The sequence below is a fragment of the Alnus glutinosa genome, chromosome 13 (genome assembly GCF_958979055.1).
Source record: "Alnus glutinosa chromosome 13, dhAlnGlut1.1, whole genome shotgun sequence".
NCBI classification, from domain to species: Eukaryota; Viridiplantae; Streptophyta; class Magnoliopsida; order Fagales; family Betulaceae; genus Alnus; species Alnus glutinosa.
The window spans coordinates 24,268,801-24,289,913 of record NC_084898.1 but is presented as its reverse complement, the minus strand read 5'-3'; the positions used below and the strand labels follow the sequence as shown (position 1 = coordinate 24,289,913).

The 21,113-nt window shown below is 37.2% G+C and overlaps 3 protein-coding genes and 2 non-coding genes across 5 annotated transcripts; 2 read left to right on the top strand and 3 right to left on the bottom strand.

The window, feature by feature from the left end:
• Positions 1–372: 372 nt before the first annotated feature.
• LOC133855087 (nuclear intron maturase 2, mitochondrial) lies at positions 373–2,963 on the bottom strand. Its single transcript, XM_062291390.1, has one exon. The coding sequence runs from the start codon at positions 2,759–2,761 to the stop codon at positions 566–568; it is 2,196 nt and encodes a 731-aa protein (XP_062147374.1). The 5' UTR covers positions 2,762–2,963; the 3' UTR covers positions 373–565.
• Positions 2,964–4,215: 1,252 nt separating this feature from the next.
• LOC133855094 (ras-related protein RABH1b-like) lies at positions 4,216–11,324 on the top strand. Its single transcript, XM_062291396.1, has 6 exons — positions 4,216–4,548; positions 6,105–6,175; positions 7,585–7,673; positions 8,047–8,158; positions 10,122–10,212; positions 10,855–11,324. The coding sequence occupies exons 1-6, from the start codon at positions 4,432–4,434 to the stop codon at positions 10,999–11,001; spliced, it is 627 nt and encodes a 208-aa protein (XP_062147380.1). The 5' UTR covers positions 4,216–4,431; the 3' UTR covers positions 11,002–11,324.
• Positions 11,325–13,635: 2,311 nt separating this feature from the next.
• Positions 13,636–13,832, bottom strand: LOC133856424 (U2 spliceosomal RNA). Its single transcript, XR_009898196.1, has one exon. It is a non-coding gene; the product is annotated as a U2 spliceosomal RNA (small nuclear RNA).
• A 1,890-nt stretch (positions 13,833–15,722) lies between these two features.
• LOC133854960 (probable purine permease 11) lies at positions 15,723–19,441 on the top strand. Its single transcript, XM_062291244.1, has 2 exons — positions 15,723–15,947; positions 17,737–19,441. The coding sequence occupies exons 1-2, from the start codon at positions 15,905–15,907 to the stop codon at positions 18,828–18,830; spliced, it is 1,137 nt and encodes a 378-aa protein (XP_062147228.1). The 5' UTR covers positions 15,723–15,904; the 3' UTR covers positions 18,831–19,441.
• LOC133856421 (U1 spliceosomal RNA) lies at positions 18,971–19,132 on the bottom strand. Its single transcript, XR_009898193.1, has one exon. It is a non-coding gene; the product is annotated as a U1 spliceosomal RNA (small nuclear RNA).
• Positions 19,442–21,113: the final 1,672 nt, after the last annotated feature.

The window sequence follows — 21,113 nt, the reverse complement described above, 5'->3', positions numbered from 1 at the left end:
CAACATAAAGGAACCATTTACAGAGATCAGGAGCAGAAAAAATGCAGAAACTTGAAGGACTAAACTAATCTCTCATACTCAAAAGTTTATCTAAACAAAGATTATCATCTCGTAACACATTTATTCCATTTCTATAGGAATGTAAAACGGGAAAATAATCATCAATTGAAACTGAAAGACCCAAGCAGGGATGTGAAACAAATTTTTCAAACAACTATAAGTTGCAGCTGATGCAATGAAATCTTCTGATTTCTAAATTAATAAAAAAAAATTGAAGTTATACAAGCTTCTCTGTTACTTCGTCAATGCTAAGGTTGTTCACTTGAAACTTGCAATATTGCGCATATTTTTGCTTCCTCTAACCATTAAAAAACATCCTCACAGAAAAATTTCACTTTTCAACCACAAAGCATAAATATAACTTACATATCTGTGACATGAAATTCACATTTGTGTTCTTTATCTCTTTTGCTTTTGAAATCAACTGCTTTGTTTTCTCTAACCAGTACAAAGCGCAGTTATCGATGAATTACACTTTCCACGCACAGCGTATAAGATAAAAACCTTACATTTGTGCCACATGAATCCCTTCATTATTTTCTTCCATTTCTTTAGTTACGTGATCATGGTCCTCTTGGTTTGAGCCCAGCAGCAACTGCTCGTCTTGTCCTGCATTACTACTGGCACTTTTTAGCAGGGAAAGCTGATCCATCATGATAGCATTCCTTTTATAGTTCCAAACAAGCATCGAAGTGTAATCCTGAGGTGAAACCAGACCTTGCTCCCTAATGCAACTCTTTTGCCCCTCCAAAGTTTTTGGATCCTCAAGCCTTATATATTCAAGCAATGCCTTCTCATGATTGGGTCTCCAATTACTTGGGAAAGGGGTGTAATCAGTCTCAGGTACAAGAGACATCCTGGTATATTGAAGCCCATCAATTGACTCAGCAAGACCCATCCTCAGCAAATTATGATACTCAGGTGACTGCCCTTTCTTCTCCTTCAAAGGACGGCCCAGATTCCGAGCACCAATCTTGTACACCTTGGCTCGTGAACGGAGCTTGTACTTTGCAGCATATAGCTTTGCAAGGGAACCTCTTATGATGTAAGAGCAAAAGTTCACGATTTTCTTCCTGTTGTCGGCATACCTATACCACTCAACCATTGTTGACAAAAACTTGTTCATTTGTGCATTCGTGTGAGCTTGAGTGGCATGAAACATTCTGAAACAAGGTTGTGGGTCTGGATCCCTATCCCCCTTCAGAAAGCTCAACTTCCTGAACTGCTTAATGCATTGTTTCAAGCTTGCTGTGACCGACAAAAGGGTTCCCACACCCTTCTCGCTAATGATCTTCCCGCCAGTAGCAGTGTAACGTAGAGTAGGGTACACTACTCTCCGACACAAGACATGGTCAAGAAACATTATACCCTTAGTTATGTGTTCAATAGGAAGGCTCTCATTGTCAAGCTTGAGCATATACTTTTGATCAACAAACTCAATTAACTGCTTTCTCAGTGTTGCCACATCCGCTCTAGGTCCCCGAACACCAATCAGAATGTGACCGCCATATCGGATATAATCCATCTTCCGTGTCTTATCTGGCCCACTTGTTGGCACAAATTCCGGCCAAGACGTGTTCCCACGTTCTGCTTCCCCCTCCGGGCTATTCCATATGACATCACTCTTTGAAGGACGATAAAACTCCTTACTCTTCCCTTCCATCCAGCGGTCCAATTCATCCAGACAAATGTTAGCCAAGAGAGGACTAAGAATCCCACAATGGCCCCAAGAAGGAGTCTTCTCCCCCTCCTCAGGGGCAAACCCGAAAAACGTCTCTAACCAATACGGGTCCGGCTTTGGCTCATCCTCCGCTAACACCCTCTTCTTCTGATACTTCCTCTTTATCTTTTTCTTCTTCACCCCATCTTCACCAACCTTGGTAGTGATCACTGGTGTGACCAACGCCGATTTCACCAAATCAATCACCTTCTTATCCCTCACATCCCTCATCAAAGCATTTATCACAAACCCCACCTTCATCCCATCCAAAATCGTACTCAAATCACCCTTTATGTACCATAAATATCCCGCGAAACTGCTCCTGATCACCCTCAACACGGTATGTGCATTCCTCCCTGGCCTAAACGCAAACGACTTTGGCGAGAACCTAGTCTCATACACCGGCTCCAAAATCATAAACAACACCTCCTGAACTATCTTATCCTGAAATGGAGCCGGTTGTGAGGTCGTCAAAATCGCCTTAATCTTCCTCTTGGACAACGACCCGTAATCGGTCTTATCCTTGGGCGATTTTAAAAAGAAATCCAACCGAGCCCCCCACCTAAACCTATTATCAAGCACTGCATTTCGCAGTGCCAAAAGGTCCTCAAGAGCCGACCTTTCAATCGTGTTCCGGGGCACATACGCCCCGGTCTCATCAGCGGAAACCTTCTGGTACGCCAATACCCACAACTCGAATCGGCGTAAATACGAGCTCAAATTAGTCGCTATCCTATCGGGTTCACGGAAATTCTCTAACCACATTTGGCAACAAACAGAGACACCATCTTCCTTCATGAGAGTGGACGGGTCGTTGGGGTCGGGTTCGGGCGGGCGCCGAGTGAACGAAAATCTGCGAAAGAAGGCGAACCCTCCATTGGGTTTAGGGTTTAAGGGATTGGAGTAGAAGAAGGTGGTGCGTGCAGAGTTGGAATTTGCGAGAATCCGGTGAGTGAAGATGGAGAAAATGGTCCGACGCATCTGGGGTTGGTTTCTTCAGTGGGTTATGTCATTTTTTTCTCAAGAGAGAAAATGAAAATTCAGTGGAGAGAGAGAGTAAAGGGATTTGAGTGCTTACTTGGTGCTCTTCTTCAATCTTGACGAGGTTGAGACTTGAGAATCAGCAGAGAGGAGTATGAGAGGTTGAGGTGGAAGAGCTCTGAAAACCCCTTTGCCTAAAACCCTTAAAAGGTAACTTTTTTTTTTTTTTTTTTTCTTTTTATCAAAGAAAAATTTATTGCTAATCCATGGACTCTTAGACTCTTGAGACTCCATTTTATAATAATTATTCAAGTTTGTGCATATAAAGTTAATATTGACACTTGTTTTATAATATTTAAATTATTATATGCTTCAACTTTAGATCATGACTATTGAAATGGATAGGATCCCAGTTCGAACTTTTGTGTGATTTTTCTATTTACAATAATAAACTCTTTATATAATTTGTGTTTTTCCAAAAAATAAAAATAAAAATAAATAATAGTTATGTCACTTTTTTTTTTTAAGATTGGGATCCACGATAAGTATCTGTTTAAATTACTAGCAATTTACGACATTATTGTGAGAGAACTCTTATGGTATCAAGCTGCCGCATAGGTGGCCAAGCCAAACAATCCAAATTTTATTTTGATAGTTAGGTCGTACATGAACTCTCTCAATACTAACTGAACAAATTACTAGTAATCTGAGCAGTTAATTATTGTGAATAACCGGATTCCAATCCCTGTTTGCATGGACAAAGACTAACTGAAGAATGGATTTGAAAAACATGAAATAGCTTGAGAGTTAATTGCCATAATTAATATCAAGAGATTAAATTGAAATTTAGTGATTAATTAAGAATTAAATATAAAATTTTCCAATAAAAAAAAATATATGGGGATCATGATAAATCTTTATTATTGCCAATCCAATTTATAGATTTAAGAGAGAGGGATTAAAATATTTCTAATTGATTATTTTTGTTCGCTAAAATTTATAGTTGAATTGCTAGAAGTGATTTATTTTGCTATCGATGAAGAAGCATTTAGATCCTCTCTAATTCAAATGAACCGGAAGGATCCTGTTAGTGTTATTTGGAGGGTAATTTGGACCAATCTCCTAAATTTGTTTAGGAAGCTATATTTGTGAATAGTTTAGATATAAATGACCAAAAGGAAATAAATTTTACACTACTGAGATAGAAAAGTGATATGATTGGAAATCAAATAGGTTTTTATTTATTTTTTATTTTTTTGAATAAAATAAAGTCATATTGGTTTTGTGCTCGCAAAATAGAAAAAGGGCACAAACTTAAAACATCTTATATATATAACCAAAATACCTTATTATAAAATAAAAAATAAAAAATAAAAAAAAATAAATAAATAAAAAATTCTGGACACTATCCCTAAAATCGACATTATTTAATTCTGAAAGAGAAAACCTGACAAACAATTGTTTTTCACATTTTGCAAAAGAAAATGGAGTGCATGTGACCTGAGGCAGCCAGCACAATGTCGTGACAACTCCGCCGTAATTGATTGATTTACATATTTGCCAAAACTCTCCCTCTCTCTCGCAGATCAAACCAACCAAACCAAATTCTCTGTTCTGCCCACTCACTCTTCAATCTCTCTCTCTCTCTCTGTGATCTCTAGAAAGGGAAAATGGCACCAGTGTCAGCTCTGGCAAAGTACAAGCTGGTGTTCTTGGGGGACCAGTCAGTGGGCAAGACCAGCATCATCACCCGCTTCATGTACGACAAGTTCGACAACACCTATCAGGTTGTTATAATTCTCCACAACCCGTCAGATCCCCCTTTTCAATTTATCAGATCACGGTTTGCTCTATGTCTGAGCAAACCCAGATCATACTTTCTTCGCTGATTGATCTATTTGTTGGAAGCTTTTTGCATTTGTCGTTTCTGGCTCTGTCTGCTTTGTTTTTTTTTTTTTTTTTTTTTGTTATTTCTTTGTTTTTGAGTTGAATTCTCTATATAATTGATTTTCCTATACGTACATACATACCTGTAATATAATTTTTGTTTGTTTTCAACGATTCGTAAAACTCAGCTTAGCGTCGGAGGTTCATTAAACTGATTTTTGTGAAGCTAATGTTGATCCAAATGGAGAGGTAAAAGTTTTGATGTGATTCTGATTTGTTACCAACGACTATCGTTGGGTAGATATTGATACATACACCATGAAGATGGGTGTGCAATAATAGGTTCTAGCCAAGCATCGATGACCGAGGGGTATGTAGGGTCTTCATTTGAGGCTCTACTTGAGATTAATTCAAATCTCTTCGATGGATTATTTTTTTAATTGGATGGGATAGTCAATGTTACATTACTCTCTAGTTCATCAGAATAACGAACACAATCAACATGAGAAAAACAGGAAGTTGATTGCCATCTTCATCTGAGGCTTATGTGCTGTTGCTAGATAAGATACGTGGGTAAGATAAAAGTTGCTGAATTGGCGATTTTAGAATGGATGAGTGTCCAGAAAGAACACTCTGGATGAAAAATGAGTGAATTCTCGATAAGTTAGAGGTAGCTTCAACTTAAAGCGATGAATGAGAAGTTACACATAATGTTCTGATAGATCTCCTTGTAATTTCCTTTTATTTTAGTCAGATCTATAGTGTACCCACAACTTCTATAACCATGATTTAGTGCAGTCTAAGAATGCTAAAGCTGCTTTCATAGCCAGAAGCATAACATGTTAAGAGAGGTCTTTTTAGATAACTCTCTAATCATATGTTGATCAGGGTAATTTCACAATTTCCAAGGTACATACTGCATTACAGATGATTAGGAATATTAAAAATGTTTATTTTGAGTCTTTTAAGTTCTTGATAAATGGTCTGATTTGCAGGAAATAACGGTTCATGGTTCTTGATACAAAGTGGGGTTGGGCTCATTGAGACTAAATGTTAAATTTCTTGTGCGCACACTTGTTGTATGAGCCTTGTTTTTGCACCAATTTTTCTAGATTTCATTTAAGTTGTTACGTACGCATGATTACTTTTGAAATTACCATACTATTCATTATGTTAACTGGTATATTATAGAATTTTTTACACATTGTAAGCTCTAGTTCTTGTGTTCTTCCAATAGATTGAAGAAGAAGCTCCGTCTTTTGTAGTCAAATGCCGTCTTTTGTTATAGCTATCCCTTCTTTCTTTTCTTTTTTCTTTCTTTCTTTCTTCTTTTTATTTATTTATTTTTTATTTTTATATAATGACATGGTCATTTTTTAGTTTACAGATATTTTGTTTACTGAACTTACTCGTAGATGTTTAGTTTGTGTAATCAAACTTTTATTTTGATTATCAGGCTACAATTGGTATTGATTTTCTATCAAAAACTATGTATCTTGAAGATCGAACTGTTCGGCTACAGTTGTGGTAAGATTTGGCACCTCATTATATATTACACTTATTTGTACATTGGTGACAGCTTTATCTTGTTTCTTATTTTCCATGGACTTAATATATTGCTCTTGCACATGGAATAAGCAAACTTTTTATCCAAAATGGGGAAAAAATATTTATCTGCTGAGCTTGACTGAGTAAAGTTATGCTGATGGATGGATTGTTACTATGATCAAATATGTTTCCACATACCATTTGGAAGATTTGAAAATGTAAATTGGAAATTGTTTCAGTCAATCTTTTTCATTTTATACTCCATACTGGATGTTTGTATCAATTGCTGTTAACTTGATCTTGTGCTTTCATTTTGAATAACAGAAGGCTAAAGGGATTGTACTACATTTGGTGGATATGATAATAAACACATCGTGTTAACTGTTAAACATTGCTTTCATCATGAAACATGTCCTCTCCAGTATTTAAGTAGAGATCTCTCTTTAAATGCTTGGAAGTTGCTTCTTCTTGTCTTTTAACATATTTATTAAGAGATACCATGAATAGCAGATACATGCAGAATTATCTGAGATTCACCTTTATGAACTTTGAATTGTTTGATTATTATCTTTATTTTAGTTTTCATGCATTCCTGTATTCTACGATTGATGCTTGAATTTCTGTTGATAAATGAAATAGCAGAAAGAACTTTGTAATTGTGCTAGCTTTCCTTGTAAAATCAATGTTCTTCACCAGCATCAAATATAATGCATGTTTTCTTTTTCTTCATTTTTGTGTTGCTGGAGAGATGAAAGACTACATTTCCAAATATTTTATGCCTAGTTGAATACTTTTCTGGCTCTCATCATGATTAGTTTTTCTCTCACAAAAACTGGACCTTTTATTTCTCATCAATTTGAACCTTCTATTTCAATAAAATTGAACCTCTGATTCTTCTTTCATAAAAATTGAACCTTCCATTGAGGTCTTAGCTTTCAATTGGTAGTTTCAGTGTGGAGACTGGTGGAAGTGAAATTATCTGATCATTGGGGCTCCCACCATCAGCCATGTAATCTAGCACAAAAAGGGGTAAATTGTATCCTGCTGTGATTTTCCAATTTCTTCATAGGTGGAACTTCCTGGCATTGTCTGTAGAACTGAGAGATTCTCATAGCATCATACAGTGGCATGGGATCTGTATTCAACATAAAAATAATAGCTACTCATCTTGAAGTTTACATAAGAATACACCCGATGCTTGCTTACAGGGCCTACTCATCCAGTAATAATGCTGAAAGCTTGGACTTATATTTTCTGTATTCCTGTCTATTTTGGTTCCTTCAGCGTTGATGACCATTATTATGTGATGACATTATTTGTTTTCATATAGTTGGCTCTTGGGAAATTTTTTTCCCTATGGTTGATCCTTTATTATGTTATGATGACAGGGATACTGCTGGCCAGGAAAGATTTAGAAGTCTCATTCCAAGCTACATCAGGGATTCATCTGTTGCTGTCATTGTGTTTGATGTTGCAAGTACGTAATCTGAACTTTGTCTGCAAGTTAATTATTTCCTTATCACTGAATTATTTATTTCTGCTTGTATATATTGTTGTTGTTGTTATTATTTTATCATTGTTATGCTTATTACTTTTTTTCATTTCACGAATGATCAAGTCCCTGATGTAGTTGTTTATTGTCTATTGGCTTGTCGGTTCCTTAAGAAATTGTAAACTTGCACAATATTTGCTCTTGTGATCTTAGATTCATCAGCTGCCAGGCTTCATTCTTAGTCTCTGTTGATTTGAATCATGTTTTTTTACTTATATCATGTTTTTGCTTAATTGTCTAGGATTGTTGCCACAATGCTTGATATATTGCTGACAATTCTGGTGCTTCTATGATTTAGGCCGGCAAACTTTCCTAAACACTTCAAAGTGGATTGAAGAGGTGCGCACTGAGAGGGGCAGTGATGTCATCATTGTCCTTGTTGGAAATAAAACTGACCTTGTGGAAAAGAGGTAATAGTTTGCTAATGGGTAGATGATTTTATTGGACATTCTGATTGGTTTGGTTCATAGCGTATGTTCTATTTTAGAGTACTTTGTTACAGTTCTAGCTTAATTAATCAAATTAGTGGATTGTTTTAGGGTTAACAATGTTGTCATTACAAATTTGCTAAGGGATTATTGGTTTAACAAATTTATTCTCCTGTTACGATGACATCAATGACGCAGGACAACATTGAGAAGTTGAGTAATGCTGTATACAATTTTTCATATATGCAGGTTATTAGTGCTGCATGATTTCAGGGCTTCAATAGGTTGGGGAGGATAATTAGGATTTTTAGGGAAGTAATTTTAATGATACTAAATTTCGAAAGAAGCTGCTGGAAGTTTGGTAGAATGAAGTTCTAGGGAGGTAATACCTGTAGAATTGACATTACTTATCAAAAAAAAAAAAAAAAAAGTAATGCCTGTAGAAAGGAAGAGAACGGTTATGGTTGCATCATTTGTTCCCTCAAGTTGTTTCCTCAAGAGCTTTCATGGCTGATTGAAATTTTGAGGCAGGACAGATTAAGGAATCTGTCTAAGTGGGCTTGTAGTGGGCTTTAGGATAGGGAAAAGTTATGATCTTGGGGTTCATCATGGTGGGGAAAAAGCTTTAGGGGTTTTAGATTGAATTAGAGTTTGATTTAGGGTTGCAAAGAGAGAAGAAAAGAGGAAGTTTTGTTGCCATTCAGAAGTTGTGTGAACATTGGCATGGATCGCAACAGCATGCGCTGAGGAAGGAGGGAGAGAAGAGATACAGAGAGAACACTCTAGACAAGCATGACTTTGATTACACAAGACACTCATGATTCTATTGTCTAACACCAGGACTCCTAATTTGAGTCATAAATTAAATATCTAATAAAACCCAGTAAAATATTAACGTGGACATAATGAAAATAGATCCAAGACTTTAGAAACTCCTGGAAAGTTCTAGGCTCAATTCAGTGACCAAAATGCCCTTCATTCGCAGGAGCTGCAGAAATTACAGACTGCCCCTCATTACAAAACTAACCATATTTTATGAAATCATAAATAAAAAAGTGTTTTAACCCTAGAATCCTAATGGCCTGACCTTCAAAACGATATAAGACTTGACCTAATTTAATATTGCACATGACCTGCAAAATAAATCTAGGATTCTATGAAGTTGCAAAGTAACTACAAATCAATCTTTCATGGCTGCATCATTTTAGCTTAGCTGATCTCTTTTGAATTGAAAGGTAGAGAGATTCTTTGAGCAGCTGAGTACCTCAGCTTCTACTATGACTGGACTCTGAAACTAGAGACTATTTAGAAGCTGACTAGTAGAACAAAGCTAAAAGCATTTATTCCTTAGTGTGATCCCTGTATTTTGCTTACTACTGCATTTAAAGGCAAAGTGATCCACTATATATCGGTTGATTTCCAAAAAGCTTGGCTGTTAATTCAGTACTAAAAGAAGCTCCACTCATCTTCTTTTAAGATTTTTCAGATTTATCCAAATATTCTATTTGAGTTAAAAAGCAGCAATGCGACTCCTATATATCGGTTGATTCCCAAAAAGCTTGGCTGTTAATTCAGTACTAAAAGAAGCTCCACTCATCTTCTTTTAAGATTTTTCAGATTTATCCAAATATTCTATTTGAGTTAAAAAGCAGCAATGCGACTCTTGCTTGATGTTGTAAATTTATGTAGTTGTTTCCTTTCTAGGTGAACTAGGCAACTGCCTGAGCATACAAACAATCTAGGGCAGTAGCACATTACTTAAGTGAGACTTACATAAACTGTTGCTAAACATGCATCAATATGTGTCTTGTATTGCTATATGTTTTATAATATTCTCCAGCTTTAAGTATTAAATGCTTTCCTTTCTTTGGAAGTTGGTCAAGTTTAGTGTTCAATCTGTATCTCCTGTTTTACTAACCATATTCTCCTGTACATGATTCCACAGGCAAGTTTCCATAGAGGAAGGAGAAGCCAAAGCTCGTGAGCTCAACGTCATGTTTATTGAAACGAGTGCTAAAGCTGGCTTTAACATAAAGGTATTCCTCCAGCTTGGTATCCTCTTTCCATGCATCATTACAATAAATGCTTAGTTTCTATCTGGGTTGAAACTGAACAAAACATCGGTATGGTATGCTCATGACCGCTCTCAGATCAAGCTTTGTCTTTACCATGACTAAAACATAGGTAGAACCAATGTTCTTTGCCATTTGTTTGCTGCATTATCTTCAAATGGGATGTTCATTAGCTGGCTCACAGATCAGATGCTTATGACCGTCATAGTTGGTTGTGACAAGGAATATGTTGTGTATGGAGGGTTAACTATTTTGATATTTGGGCAGGTTATCATCTACTTCATGAGCATGATAAATGTCTTTAGCTTTAAAGGTTTGGTAATTCTTGTAAGGGCCCTAAGACAACCTTTGTCTTTATAGTTTAACTTGGGATAAACAGAAGTAGAATTTGATCTTCTTTGTCATTTACCTGTTGCACTATCTTGGATAAGATATGGCAATATCCACGGGTCTCTTTCTTTTTTAACGTTTTACTCGCTACTGTTTTGATGATTCTCAGAAGATTAAAGTACGTAGAGTTCATAAGTTCATCAATGTGATGTCTTTTAGCTGTCAAAGCTTTTTATTTTTTCTTGTAATTCAGTTGACTGATGAGTCTTTGGCCAGGCATTGTTTCGGAAAATTGCTGCAGCATTACCAGGAATGGAAACACTCTCTTCGACAAAGCAAGAAGACATGGTTGATGTGAACTTGAAGTCTACTGGTAGTGGTGCAACACAGTCCCAGCCCCAGTCAGGTGGATGCTATTGTTGAGAATTATACTCTATTTCTTGCTGTTTGGTTTTTCAACCATCTTTACCCCAGATCTGTAAAGTTTCATTTCGATTTCTTTGTCCTTGATTTACTTGTTTCGGGTATAATCTTTTACGGCATTTCTTTGGGAACTCTCTTAGGCAACACATGGGTCTGAAGAGCTAGGAGTAGAACTATGATTTGGGAATTTGTTCGTTTGGTTAGGTTGTCATAACCTGTGAGATGCGTAGTAAAATTTACTGACTTTGTCATAACCTGTTACTGACTTGAACAGATTTTGGTATTTACACATTTCTATGATGAATATTGTCCACGATTTAAAATCTTCTTGCCTTATATTCAAAATGTTGATTTGGTTGAATTGTTATTTCCTGCAAGATGTGTAGTAATACCTGCTGATTCGAATAGATTTTCATTTTCATGCATTTCCATGGTTGAATAAGGTTGGTTGACTTCTCTGAATATAAGTGATAGCCATGATATGAACAAGATGATTGAACTTGAGCTCACAGCATTGTATATGAGAGGGCCTTTGTAATTTTAGTTGTATATTAACATTACATTGCTCAGTCCCCAAAAAAGAAAGGGCAAGCAACCAACGCGTTCAGGTTGAGATTATTTGATCCTAGTCCTTCAGGGGATTTGCCTAATATATTTTAGTAAGATATATTAATCCTTGTTTGGGTTGGGCTACAACGCTCTCAAGATTTGGAAAAGAGGAATTGCTTACAATTGGGTTAACTTGCAAGATTCAAATCCTAGTCAGGATATATTAATCCTAGTCAAATCTCATGTTTCAAATCAGAGGGCTGATGCAAGGCAATTGGATTCAAATCGGGTACAATGATCATTGCATGTGTAAAGAACAGACTGAGATCTGGTATTGACTATTTTGCACTGTGCAGAACATTTTATCTGAACAGTCCATTTCAAATGAATGGTTCAAATTGTAACACGAATTAAAAATACAAAACAAGAAATGTGTTGGCGGGTGGCAACCATTACCAAACAGTACACCACATTTGAAGAGAATCAGGAATAGTCAACACCACCTCAATGCCATCGAGGATGGCCATGTCACGACACATCGGGGGTGGTCGTGACCACTTCAATGCCATCAGGGATAGTCATGACCATCTCAACAGCTAGAGATGAGACTATTCATTACATGTGCAATGAAGAGCCTCATGTGAGAGGGCATCAGGGCCCTACCCTAATCGGGCAAATGTCTGAAGACCCTTTCGCATGAAACTACCCATTACACCCAATCTGAAAAAGGTATGCTAAAAATTCTCTCTTTGACCATCTTATGTTATGAACCCTCACTGCAATCTCTTTCTCGTCTAAGCGATACGGGACTAACTTATTGCATTCTGTGCCTAGGCTCTAATGTCTCTTTTGTTGTTTTCTTATTTGATTGCCCCAACATTTACTTCTTGTTGCTATTGCTGTCGAAATAAATTATCAATTTGTGCTTATGTGTATAGTATAGAAGTGGATTCTCTACCATCTCCAAATTACTTTAGAATCCAATGACTATCAAACTCGACCTTCAACCACTCTTTATATATATATATATATAAGTACTTGATTTAACTTTGAGGGTCATTGCCTCATTGGCAGAGGTTGAGCAAAATCCTTGCTTTGATTTTTGGAGGTATGAAGTATGAACAAGCCTAAACTGCTTTTCGGATGAGCCAGAGTTGGTGCTAATCATGGGACCCAAAAACCCCAAGAAAACCAACCGACCTACGTTGAACAGAAATTTCTTCTAAAAAGGGTTGAAAAAATTTCCTCAAACCCAATAGACAAAACTGTCTATATCTTTTGAACACTTGAGAAACACATACCTGTCATATAATTTTTGCATGCAAATTAAAAAATTTATTTACTTCACATAGACCGGATTGAAAGGGTTTGAAGGAAATACAACTAAGAACAACAAACTAGGGCTAAACAACCCAAGTTACCCAACAAGAAGCTTCAAAACATCCAGAAAATAAAAAAATAATTAAAATAATTAAAAAAAAAAATAGAAAATAGAAAATAAAAATGAATTCATCAAATGAATGGCGCGGCTCTAATGATTATTGGCATGAACACCATGAAACAAGATCGCTAATAAAGGTGGTAAAACAAGGCATAGATAGAGGCATGACTGTTGCAAGACCGTTCAACCATACCTGAACTCTAGTGCAAAGAATTCAGATAGATGCATGACCCTTGAGATACCCTTCAACACCCAAACACCTAAAGGGTAACAACTACAACAAATTAAAAGGAAAGACAAAAAATTCAAAACAACAAAGAGCACAAAAAAACCAAAGACAACAAAACAAGACCACCACAGCAGACCCGCAGCATCGGTGGATGGGAGGAAAGAAGTCCCTCGCTCTCACTCCCTCATGGAGTGACCCATATATAGATAGACAAGGGGCCATGTCCCCCCCTTGTCTATATCTGCTATCAAAAATAAATTTGACCCTCATTCATATTTGGCACCTTTCTGTCCCTGCTCTCTATCCATTCTCTCTAAAAAGAATCACCATTCACATAAAAAAATGCTATGTTGGCACATAATAAAATTGAGAGATACATAAAAACAACCATAAGAAACATTTGGAGTTGAATTGAGAGGGGTGCGCCAGGCCCATGCTGTAGTGCAAAGCAAGGGCGACGCTTGAGGAACCCCAGTAGCAAGCTACTGTTATGGATCCTCCCCCTAAAAAGATTAATTTAATATCATGTGGATCGATGACCCACGTATCAGATATTAAACTGATAAGAACAGATACTACACTTGATCTTAGCCAAAAGGCCGAGAAAGGTATGCTTCTTCTCTTCTTCTCACAGCATTTTATTTCAAAACTCTCGCTCTGCTGTTTCTCATTCAATCCATGTGGGACTAATGTGTCGTACGTGCATGTGCCATTGCTTGGCTCTATTGAGTGTTGCATATAAGCTGCACTATCCAGTACATATTATTGTCCATGTCATCCTTTGATCTTCTCAAAAATAAAAAATAAAAATTCCTTTTGGATCTCTGACCGTCCATCGATAGGAGCTTGTTTTAGTGATCATTTGAAGGATATTTATACTTGGTCCACCCCCATTTTCACTACTTATTTCTATGATCTATTGGATCCCATTAAGAAAAAGCCTCGGGACCAGATAGGCTTACAGCCCTTTTTCTCAAGAAATATTAGAGCATAAATTGTGAAGAACTCTATCCTGGATATATATAGTTTGGGATTTTTTATTTTTATTTTTTATATCTTTTTTAAGTGTTTCAAAACATGAGTTAAACAGCACGTTTTTGCATTGTTTTAGACAACATAAGGCATTTGTTAAACGGTGTGTTTTATCGTCGTCTTCCACCTTAGCTTCCTTGTTTGACTTTGTCTTACCTAAAAATTATCTAAACGCCTGAAATTCATAAAATAATGACAAAGACAAAATCACGTCGGAGTGAGTAAGTGGTGAATCCCAATCCTTTTAGAAAATATTTGCTCCTGATGCATGGTTGATGGTGGGTAATTAGGGTATCCAGAATAATTTACCGATGTAAGAGAAATTTTTGAGAGGTAATTAATGAGGGGGGGTGTTTGACCCCTCTCAACCCACCTCCTTCCGCCCCTAGGTGGTTACTTGTTAAAAGCTTTGAACCTTTTTAGCCATAATACCAAAGTAGGATGGTTTATTTTATGTCCTGCATTGGCTACCACTTATGAGTAGATTATAAAGGTGTTTATGGGCATTAAGTTTCATATTAGTTTTTTTATTAAGTGATACTGAATTTTATAAATAATTATAATGAATTTCAATTGCAGCTTAACTAGTTCTTTTAAATAATAGCTTTCTTAAGTCTTTGCAAATGATATCATAATATAGTAACACCATGTGGTGTTGAGGCAACACTCCATGACATGAAACTAAAAAAGATGTCAAATACTTAAGTGACAGAAATTGTGACACCCTAAAAGTTAATCTCGTATTAAATGAGTGAATTATAAATGTGCTTATGAGTAGAGATTATGACACTCCAAAATTAGTCTCATATTGGGTGAGTGGATGGATGAGTGGATTATAAAGCGCTCATGAGTGTTATGTCTTACATAGATTTGGACTTATAAGTGATTCAAGACAGCTTGAATTGCAATTAACTGGTCTTTTTAAAGTGATATCGGATAACGCTTTCTCTAGATCATTACACGTTCAACCGAAGTGGTCTGGCAAGACCACATTTTTATTTATTTTTTATTGTTTATTACTTTTAAATTACATGTTTCTTAAAATATTTTAAAATAGGTGTGAAAAACTTTTTAAAGTAATACCAAGTTGATAATAATTAATGGAAGGGGAGTTTTAAATAAGTGAAGGCCGATATCAACCTACTAAAGCCAACTTTGCTGACTAGCTAGTGGAATTTTAGAGAAGTACGTGCAGCCAATGACACAGAAGTAGCTCAAATAGATAATAATAATAATAAAAAAAAAAAAAAAAAAAAAAAAAAAAAAAGAAAAAAAAGTAAGAGATTCAACACAATGGCCTACGACCATTGACTTTGACGAAATTCATTGATAAGTATAAAGCATAAAATGTGGTGAAAATCGGACCAGAAATAATTCTCTAATCTGTTGCGAAAATGGCTACGTAAAATGATTTTCTTCTCACCGTCTCGGTCAAATAAAACTGCATGCCTTTCATGATTTTTTTCTTCTCTTTGGTCTTCACTAAACCCGCGCACTAGTGTGCGTGTTTTCTGCATGCTACTGAACAAGGGCACGTTTGTAGCTCACGTGGTGCCCCACATAGGAGGGACCACCCAAATAAATAGAGCCACCTATAAAATGATAAACACTAGAAGAAAGATAAGCATATCTTTTTGATTCTTTGAATCCTCATGGAGGCTGCTCAAGAGCTGCAACGAGAAACGGAAACCCGAGGTTAGTCACTGACCCATCTCGCCGATTCACTGTTGAAAAACATGCATGAATATTTGTTAGTTCTTTCTTTCTTTTTGTTTCCTCACAGTCTGATTTGAATATAGAATTCATTAAAGCAGGAAATTAATATTAAAGCTTTGTTTCTGGCAATCAGTAAATCCAGAGCTACATCAATTTTAATTCCTCAAAACCTGACTGAAAATTGTTTTTTGTCCACTTTTCCTACCCCCAACAACTTCAGAAAAATACGATTATCAACAATCAATATGAATAATATGTAAATAAGCATTCAGATATATGTTAGTAAATGAGATAAACATGAAGAACATAACTCCCTCAATTACCGGTAAGCTATTAAATAGTTAAGCTGTTTGTGTATCCCATAAACTCAGCTTTTAGGTAGCAACCAAAACCATGTGTTTCCGGTGCATCCCAGGGACTAGTCAAGTTATAATTACAGCTTTTTAAAATTATTTATAAAGTCTAGTATCACCTAATAAGGAACTTAACACGAGCTCCTTTACAATCCATCTACTTTATGTGGGCAATTCATCTTATGAATGTGGTATTAACTGATGTGTTCTTATCCCAAGAGGAGTGTAGTAGTCTTCAGTCTTGTAGTCCAACAATGAACTAACGTTCCAGCCTCCAGGTTTAGAGTCCAAATAGGAACCCACACTCCCTTAAAAAGGAAGAACTATCAGTAAAGAAAGGATGTTTTGGTATTAATTGAAAAAGATAAAGAATTGCAGAATTGTTTGCTTGATTAATTTGTTGTACATAGTTACATCAATATATAATGATCTACATATATAGGACTCAGGAAGGCAAGTTCAATTTTGATTGTCAATTAATCAAAATTGATATACATAATCAGAATTGATCTCTGTCAATAGTTTTTCTCATGAGTTGGTGGGAGTGATTCGGCTGTGATGTACTGATGTCGCATGCTTGGAGAGCACTGCAAGGCCGTGTGCAAGCTGTCTCCATATTGGCTTGCCTTGTATCTGCATACTTCCATATTGAGCAGATTGCATGATTTGATTGCATGCCACTTGCCTTTCATGTGTGCATTTTGGGAACACACATTTGCGTGATATGCTGCATAATTGGTGACTGCCCGTTCAGTAGGGTCTGGCTGAATATTGTCATCAAGGCTGACAGAGTGGAAGATTATTTCCATAGTTGGGGGCAGCAGATTGGTGCTCAATCAATTCTGCTGCTGTTGCCTTTTTTGTAGTCAAGGCTGATAGGAAAATGACTCTTGCACAACAATTGTACAATTATTGTGCAAGGTTTTAGAGACATGAGGTGGGTCCCATGTGATAGGTTCCACTATATAAGTCCCACATGAGACCCACTTCATGTCTCTAGAGTGGTGCACAACAGTTGCACAACTGTTGTACACCAATCACTCTTCAGGCTGATGCCATGCATGCTGCCACATTGGTAGCTACGTGTGCTGTTGTTGTGGCAGCTGATGCCGTACGTGTGTGCTGCTTCATGAGCAGCCAGGTGTGTGGCAGTTGCTGCAGTAGGTTTAACATTAATTCTATTATACAATTTACTGTATTTGGAGGTCCCGGCTCCCTCGAAACAACAATATATCGGTTTCTTGGATTTGATACTAGTTGATTCTCTTCACTAACTTTCTGGAATGCCGCACTACTAATCTGACATGGTTGAAACATTCCTTAATTGTTTTCTCTGCACTTGATTAAGTATTTAAGTATGAGAATATGGGCTAAAAACTTATGTTTAGTTTCTGTCCCTGTGTGTGCCTGATTAGGTGACAAGCCAGAGCAAAACTCACATAAAGGCACCTCTCTTACCAACCTACTGCAACTTCCTAAACTCAAACATTACAAGTGGTGGCTTCGTGTGTCTTCTTACATCCTCTTTCTCCTTGCCGGCCAATCTGCAGCTACTCTCTTGGGAAGATTATACTATGACAAAGGTGGGAATAGCAAATGGATGGCAACATTTGTTCAATCAGCAGGCTTCCCAATTCTACTCCCCCTTCTCTTTTTCTTCTCATCCCCCGTAAATACTTCCTCTGCAAGACCACCACCTGTCTCCACCCTTGCCCTTCTCTACCTATTTTTGGGCCTACTCTTGGCAAGTGACAACCTGATGTATTCATACGGACTCCTATACCTACCTGTCTCTACTTATTCTCTGCTATGTGCAACCCAATTGGCCTTCAACGCGCTCTTCTCCTTCTTCCTCAATTCCCAAAAGTTCACACCCTTTATACTCAACTCTCTAGTCCTTGTTACCATGTCGGCAGCCCTTCTTGCAGTCAATGCCGACTCTGAAAACACAACAGCAGGAGTCCCTAAAGGGAAGTATGTAATTGGATTTCTTTGCACGGTTGGTGCATCTGCAACATACTCATTATACCTCTCCCTAGTGGAGCTGTCTTTCCAGAGGGTGATCAAAACAGAGACCTTCTCTGCTGTCTTGGATATGCAGATATACCCATCATTTGTTGCAACATGTGCATGCGTGGTAGGACTTTTCGCAAGCGGTGAATGGAAAGTTTTGGAGAAAGAGATGAAGGAATATGAAAAAGGAAAGATATCCTACTTGATGACTTTGATTTGGACGGCAGTGACATGGCAGATTTCTTCGGTGGGTATGTTGGGGTTGGTTTTTGAGGTGTCTTCTCTCTTCTCCAATGTCATTGGTACATTGGCTTTGCCTGTTGTTCCCATTCTTGCGGTAGTATTTTTCCATGACAAGTTAGATGGGGTGAAGGTGATGGCCCTGCTGTTAGCATTCTGGGGCTTTCTTTCATACATCTATCAACATTATCTCGATGACTCTAAATCCAAGGTAAACGAAACGAATGCTGATGAGGCTTCGAGCTCTGTTATATAGATTTGTTGAAGGCTAGGATATTCAAAAATTCCTTCTTTGCTGATGATCCTACAAAACACGTATATTTTTCGTTTTAAGTTCTTCAGTGATTTAAGTATGTAGATTACATCAATTGCAAATGAATTTTAGACTTGAAATGGGCAGGGGCCGCGCGAACGCAGGCCCCAACTAGCACAAATAATGACGTAGGCTCTCCCACATTGGGGAGACCTTAGGCGAGCACCCCTCCCAAGTGCAATGGAGGTCACTAACCTAGGCCATGGTCCTACATGATCGACCATTGACCCCGTCCAGGTAAGTATCTTGCTCCGTCCCTCTCACTTCTCATATCTACGAGCGAGCCTCCACCTCTTCACTCGTGAAGTCTCGATGTGGGACTGTTCGAATATACTACAAGGCTTTATGCCGTAGGGCCGGTGTTAAGGCATGAATTCAAATTACCATGGAGAAAAAAGCAAAATCAATCCTTGCTTTGCATCTTTATAGATTTTTTTTTTTTTTTTTCTAATTAAATATGGGAGAAGGATTACAAAGAGGAAATCTTTCCCACTTCTTTATAGAATCAATTCATGTGGTTTGAATTTTTTATGTGGTTTACTTTTGTATAAAAATGGTCTTTTTGCCAATATTTTTTAAGTCGTTGTCACCTAGCTAGACGCATTAGCACTAATGATTTATTAACACATAGCAATTTAGCTTAAATTACAAATTTATCCTAAAAAAAATAAAAAGAAATAAAGATTGGTAGTTTAATTGGGGCACGAAACATGACCCACATATGACCCACATGTGAAAGAGGAGGTTGTATGAAAGTTGTAAGGGAATCATTTTTCGTAACTTAATAACTTTGTGGTGGGGTGATTGAGGCATCGATTGTTATTAGGTTTTTTATTAGTTTTATTGTTTATTTTTCAGACTCTATGTTATTTTAGTGGATCATTAGCCCGAGTACGATTTGGATTAGGGTTTAATGCAGTCTATTTAAACATAAATTCCTATTGTATTAACCGCTTATGATGAATTAACAAAAGTGAAAAACTATTTGTTATCTCCCTCTCCTCTCTTTTCTCTCTCTCTTTGGAGCTTCTTCTTTCTTCTCTCTAATTTCTCTTATAAGCTTATTCTTCTCTCTTTTTCTATCCCTTCTTGGGACTTCTCTCTTCTCTCTTTTCTCTTACCTTCACCCAGCAAACTGTCTGATTATTGTTTGTCCTACATAACATGGGTTCCTATTTTTTTGAGCTCTCTTGAGGGAGGTTTGAATGGGAACAAAGATGATAGCGAATTTCACCACTATCGGTCTAGAGGAGTCACCTCACATTTCACAAAGGATATCAAAAGAAAACAAATCACTCTCATATTGAAAAAAGAAAAAAAGAAGTCATTCGGCAGCTAAACTCCTACAAAAATTAACACATAACATTAGTTATGTCTTGACAACTGAAATGATAAACAACTGGAACAATATACTCCTAAACTAAATCTAAAATAGAGCAACCCTTAAAAGGAAGAGACATGTGCAGGGCTCACACATGCGAGGGCAAATGCAAGATTTTGAACCCTCTTACTCGGAACAAAGCCAAGCACTCACCCTTTATTTTAAGCTAGCTACCTGAATTGCTTACAATTACAATTCGATCAACCAATTACAAGCAATTGGATCCAAATAGGGGCAATGAATTCGTCCATTGCATGTGTAATGAACAGGCCAAGATTTGGCATTGGGTATTGTGCACTGTGCAAAACATTTTATCTGAAGAGTCCATTTCAAATGAATGGTCCAAATTGTTACGAGAATCAAACAAAACAAAAGTGTCGATGGGTATAGGAGGTGGTCGCTCTCGCTCCCTCCGGGACAAGGGGCCATGGTCCCCTTGGTTTTCCAATTTTCTGTTAATTTTTTTTATAAAGTTAAATATATACATACTTTTGAGAAATGCTAGAGATACTTACAAATTCTTATAAAGAGAAATTTACAAACTGACGTGGCGTCCGTGTGGCATTTTATTAATTAAAAAATTCATTTAAACCTCCCTTTGTAGACTGACGTCATTAAAAAAAAAAAAACTCCTTCGCCGAGCCTCTAGACCATTCTTCGCCGGATCCCACCGACCCTTCTTCGTCATCCTTCTCCGGCATCCCCCCGACCGTCTAGACCCTCCTTCGCCGAATCCACTACCCTCCATCGTGAATCCAGCCGATCAGAACCGGTCGGCAATGGCAAGCGTGCAGATCTGAATCCGCCGAATGGACCTGATCAGATCCAAGATCCACTATGGCCCG

Bases quoted from the DNA above. Each gene is read 5' to 3' on its own strand.
- LOC133855087 (XM_062291390.1), bottom strand. From the start codon at position 2,761: ATGCGTCGGACCATTTTCTCCATCTTCACTCACCGGATTCTCGCAAAT.
- LOC133855094 (XM_062291396.1), top strand. From the start codon at position 4,432: ATGGCACCAGTGTCAGCTCTGGCAAAGTACAAGCTGGTGTTCTTGGGG. The intron at 6,176-7,584 runs GTAAGATTTGGC...TTATGATGACAG, and splicing joins ACTGTTCGGCTACAGTTGTG to GGATACTGCTGGCCAGGAAA. The intron at 7,674-8,046 runs GTACGTAATCTG...TCTATGATTTAG, and splicing joins CATTGTGTTTGATGTTGCAA to GCCGGCAAACTTTCCTAAAC.
- LOC133854960 (XM_062291244.1), top strand. From the start codon at position 15,905: ATGGAGGCTGCTCAAGAGCTGCAACGAGAAACGGAAACCCGAG. The intron at 15,948-17,736 runs GTTAGTCACTGA...GTGCCTGATTAG, and splicing joins ACGAGAAACGGAAACCCGAG to GTGACAAGCCAGAGCAAAAC.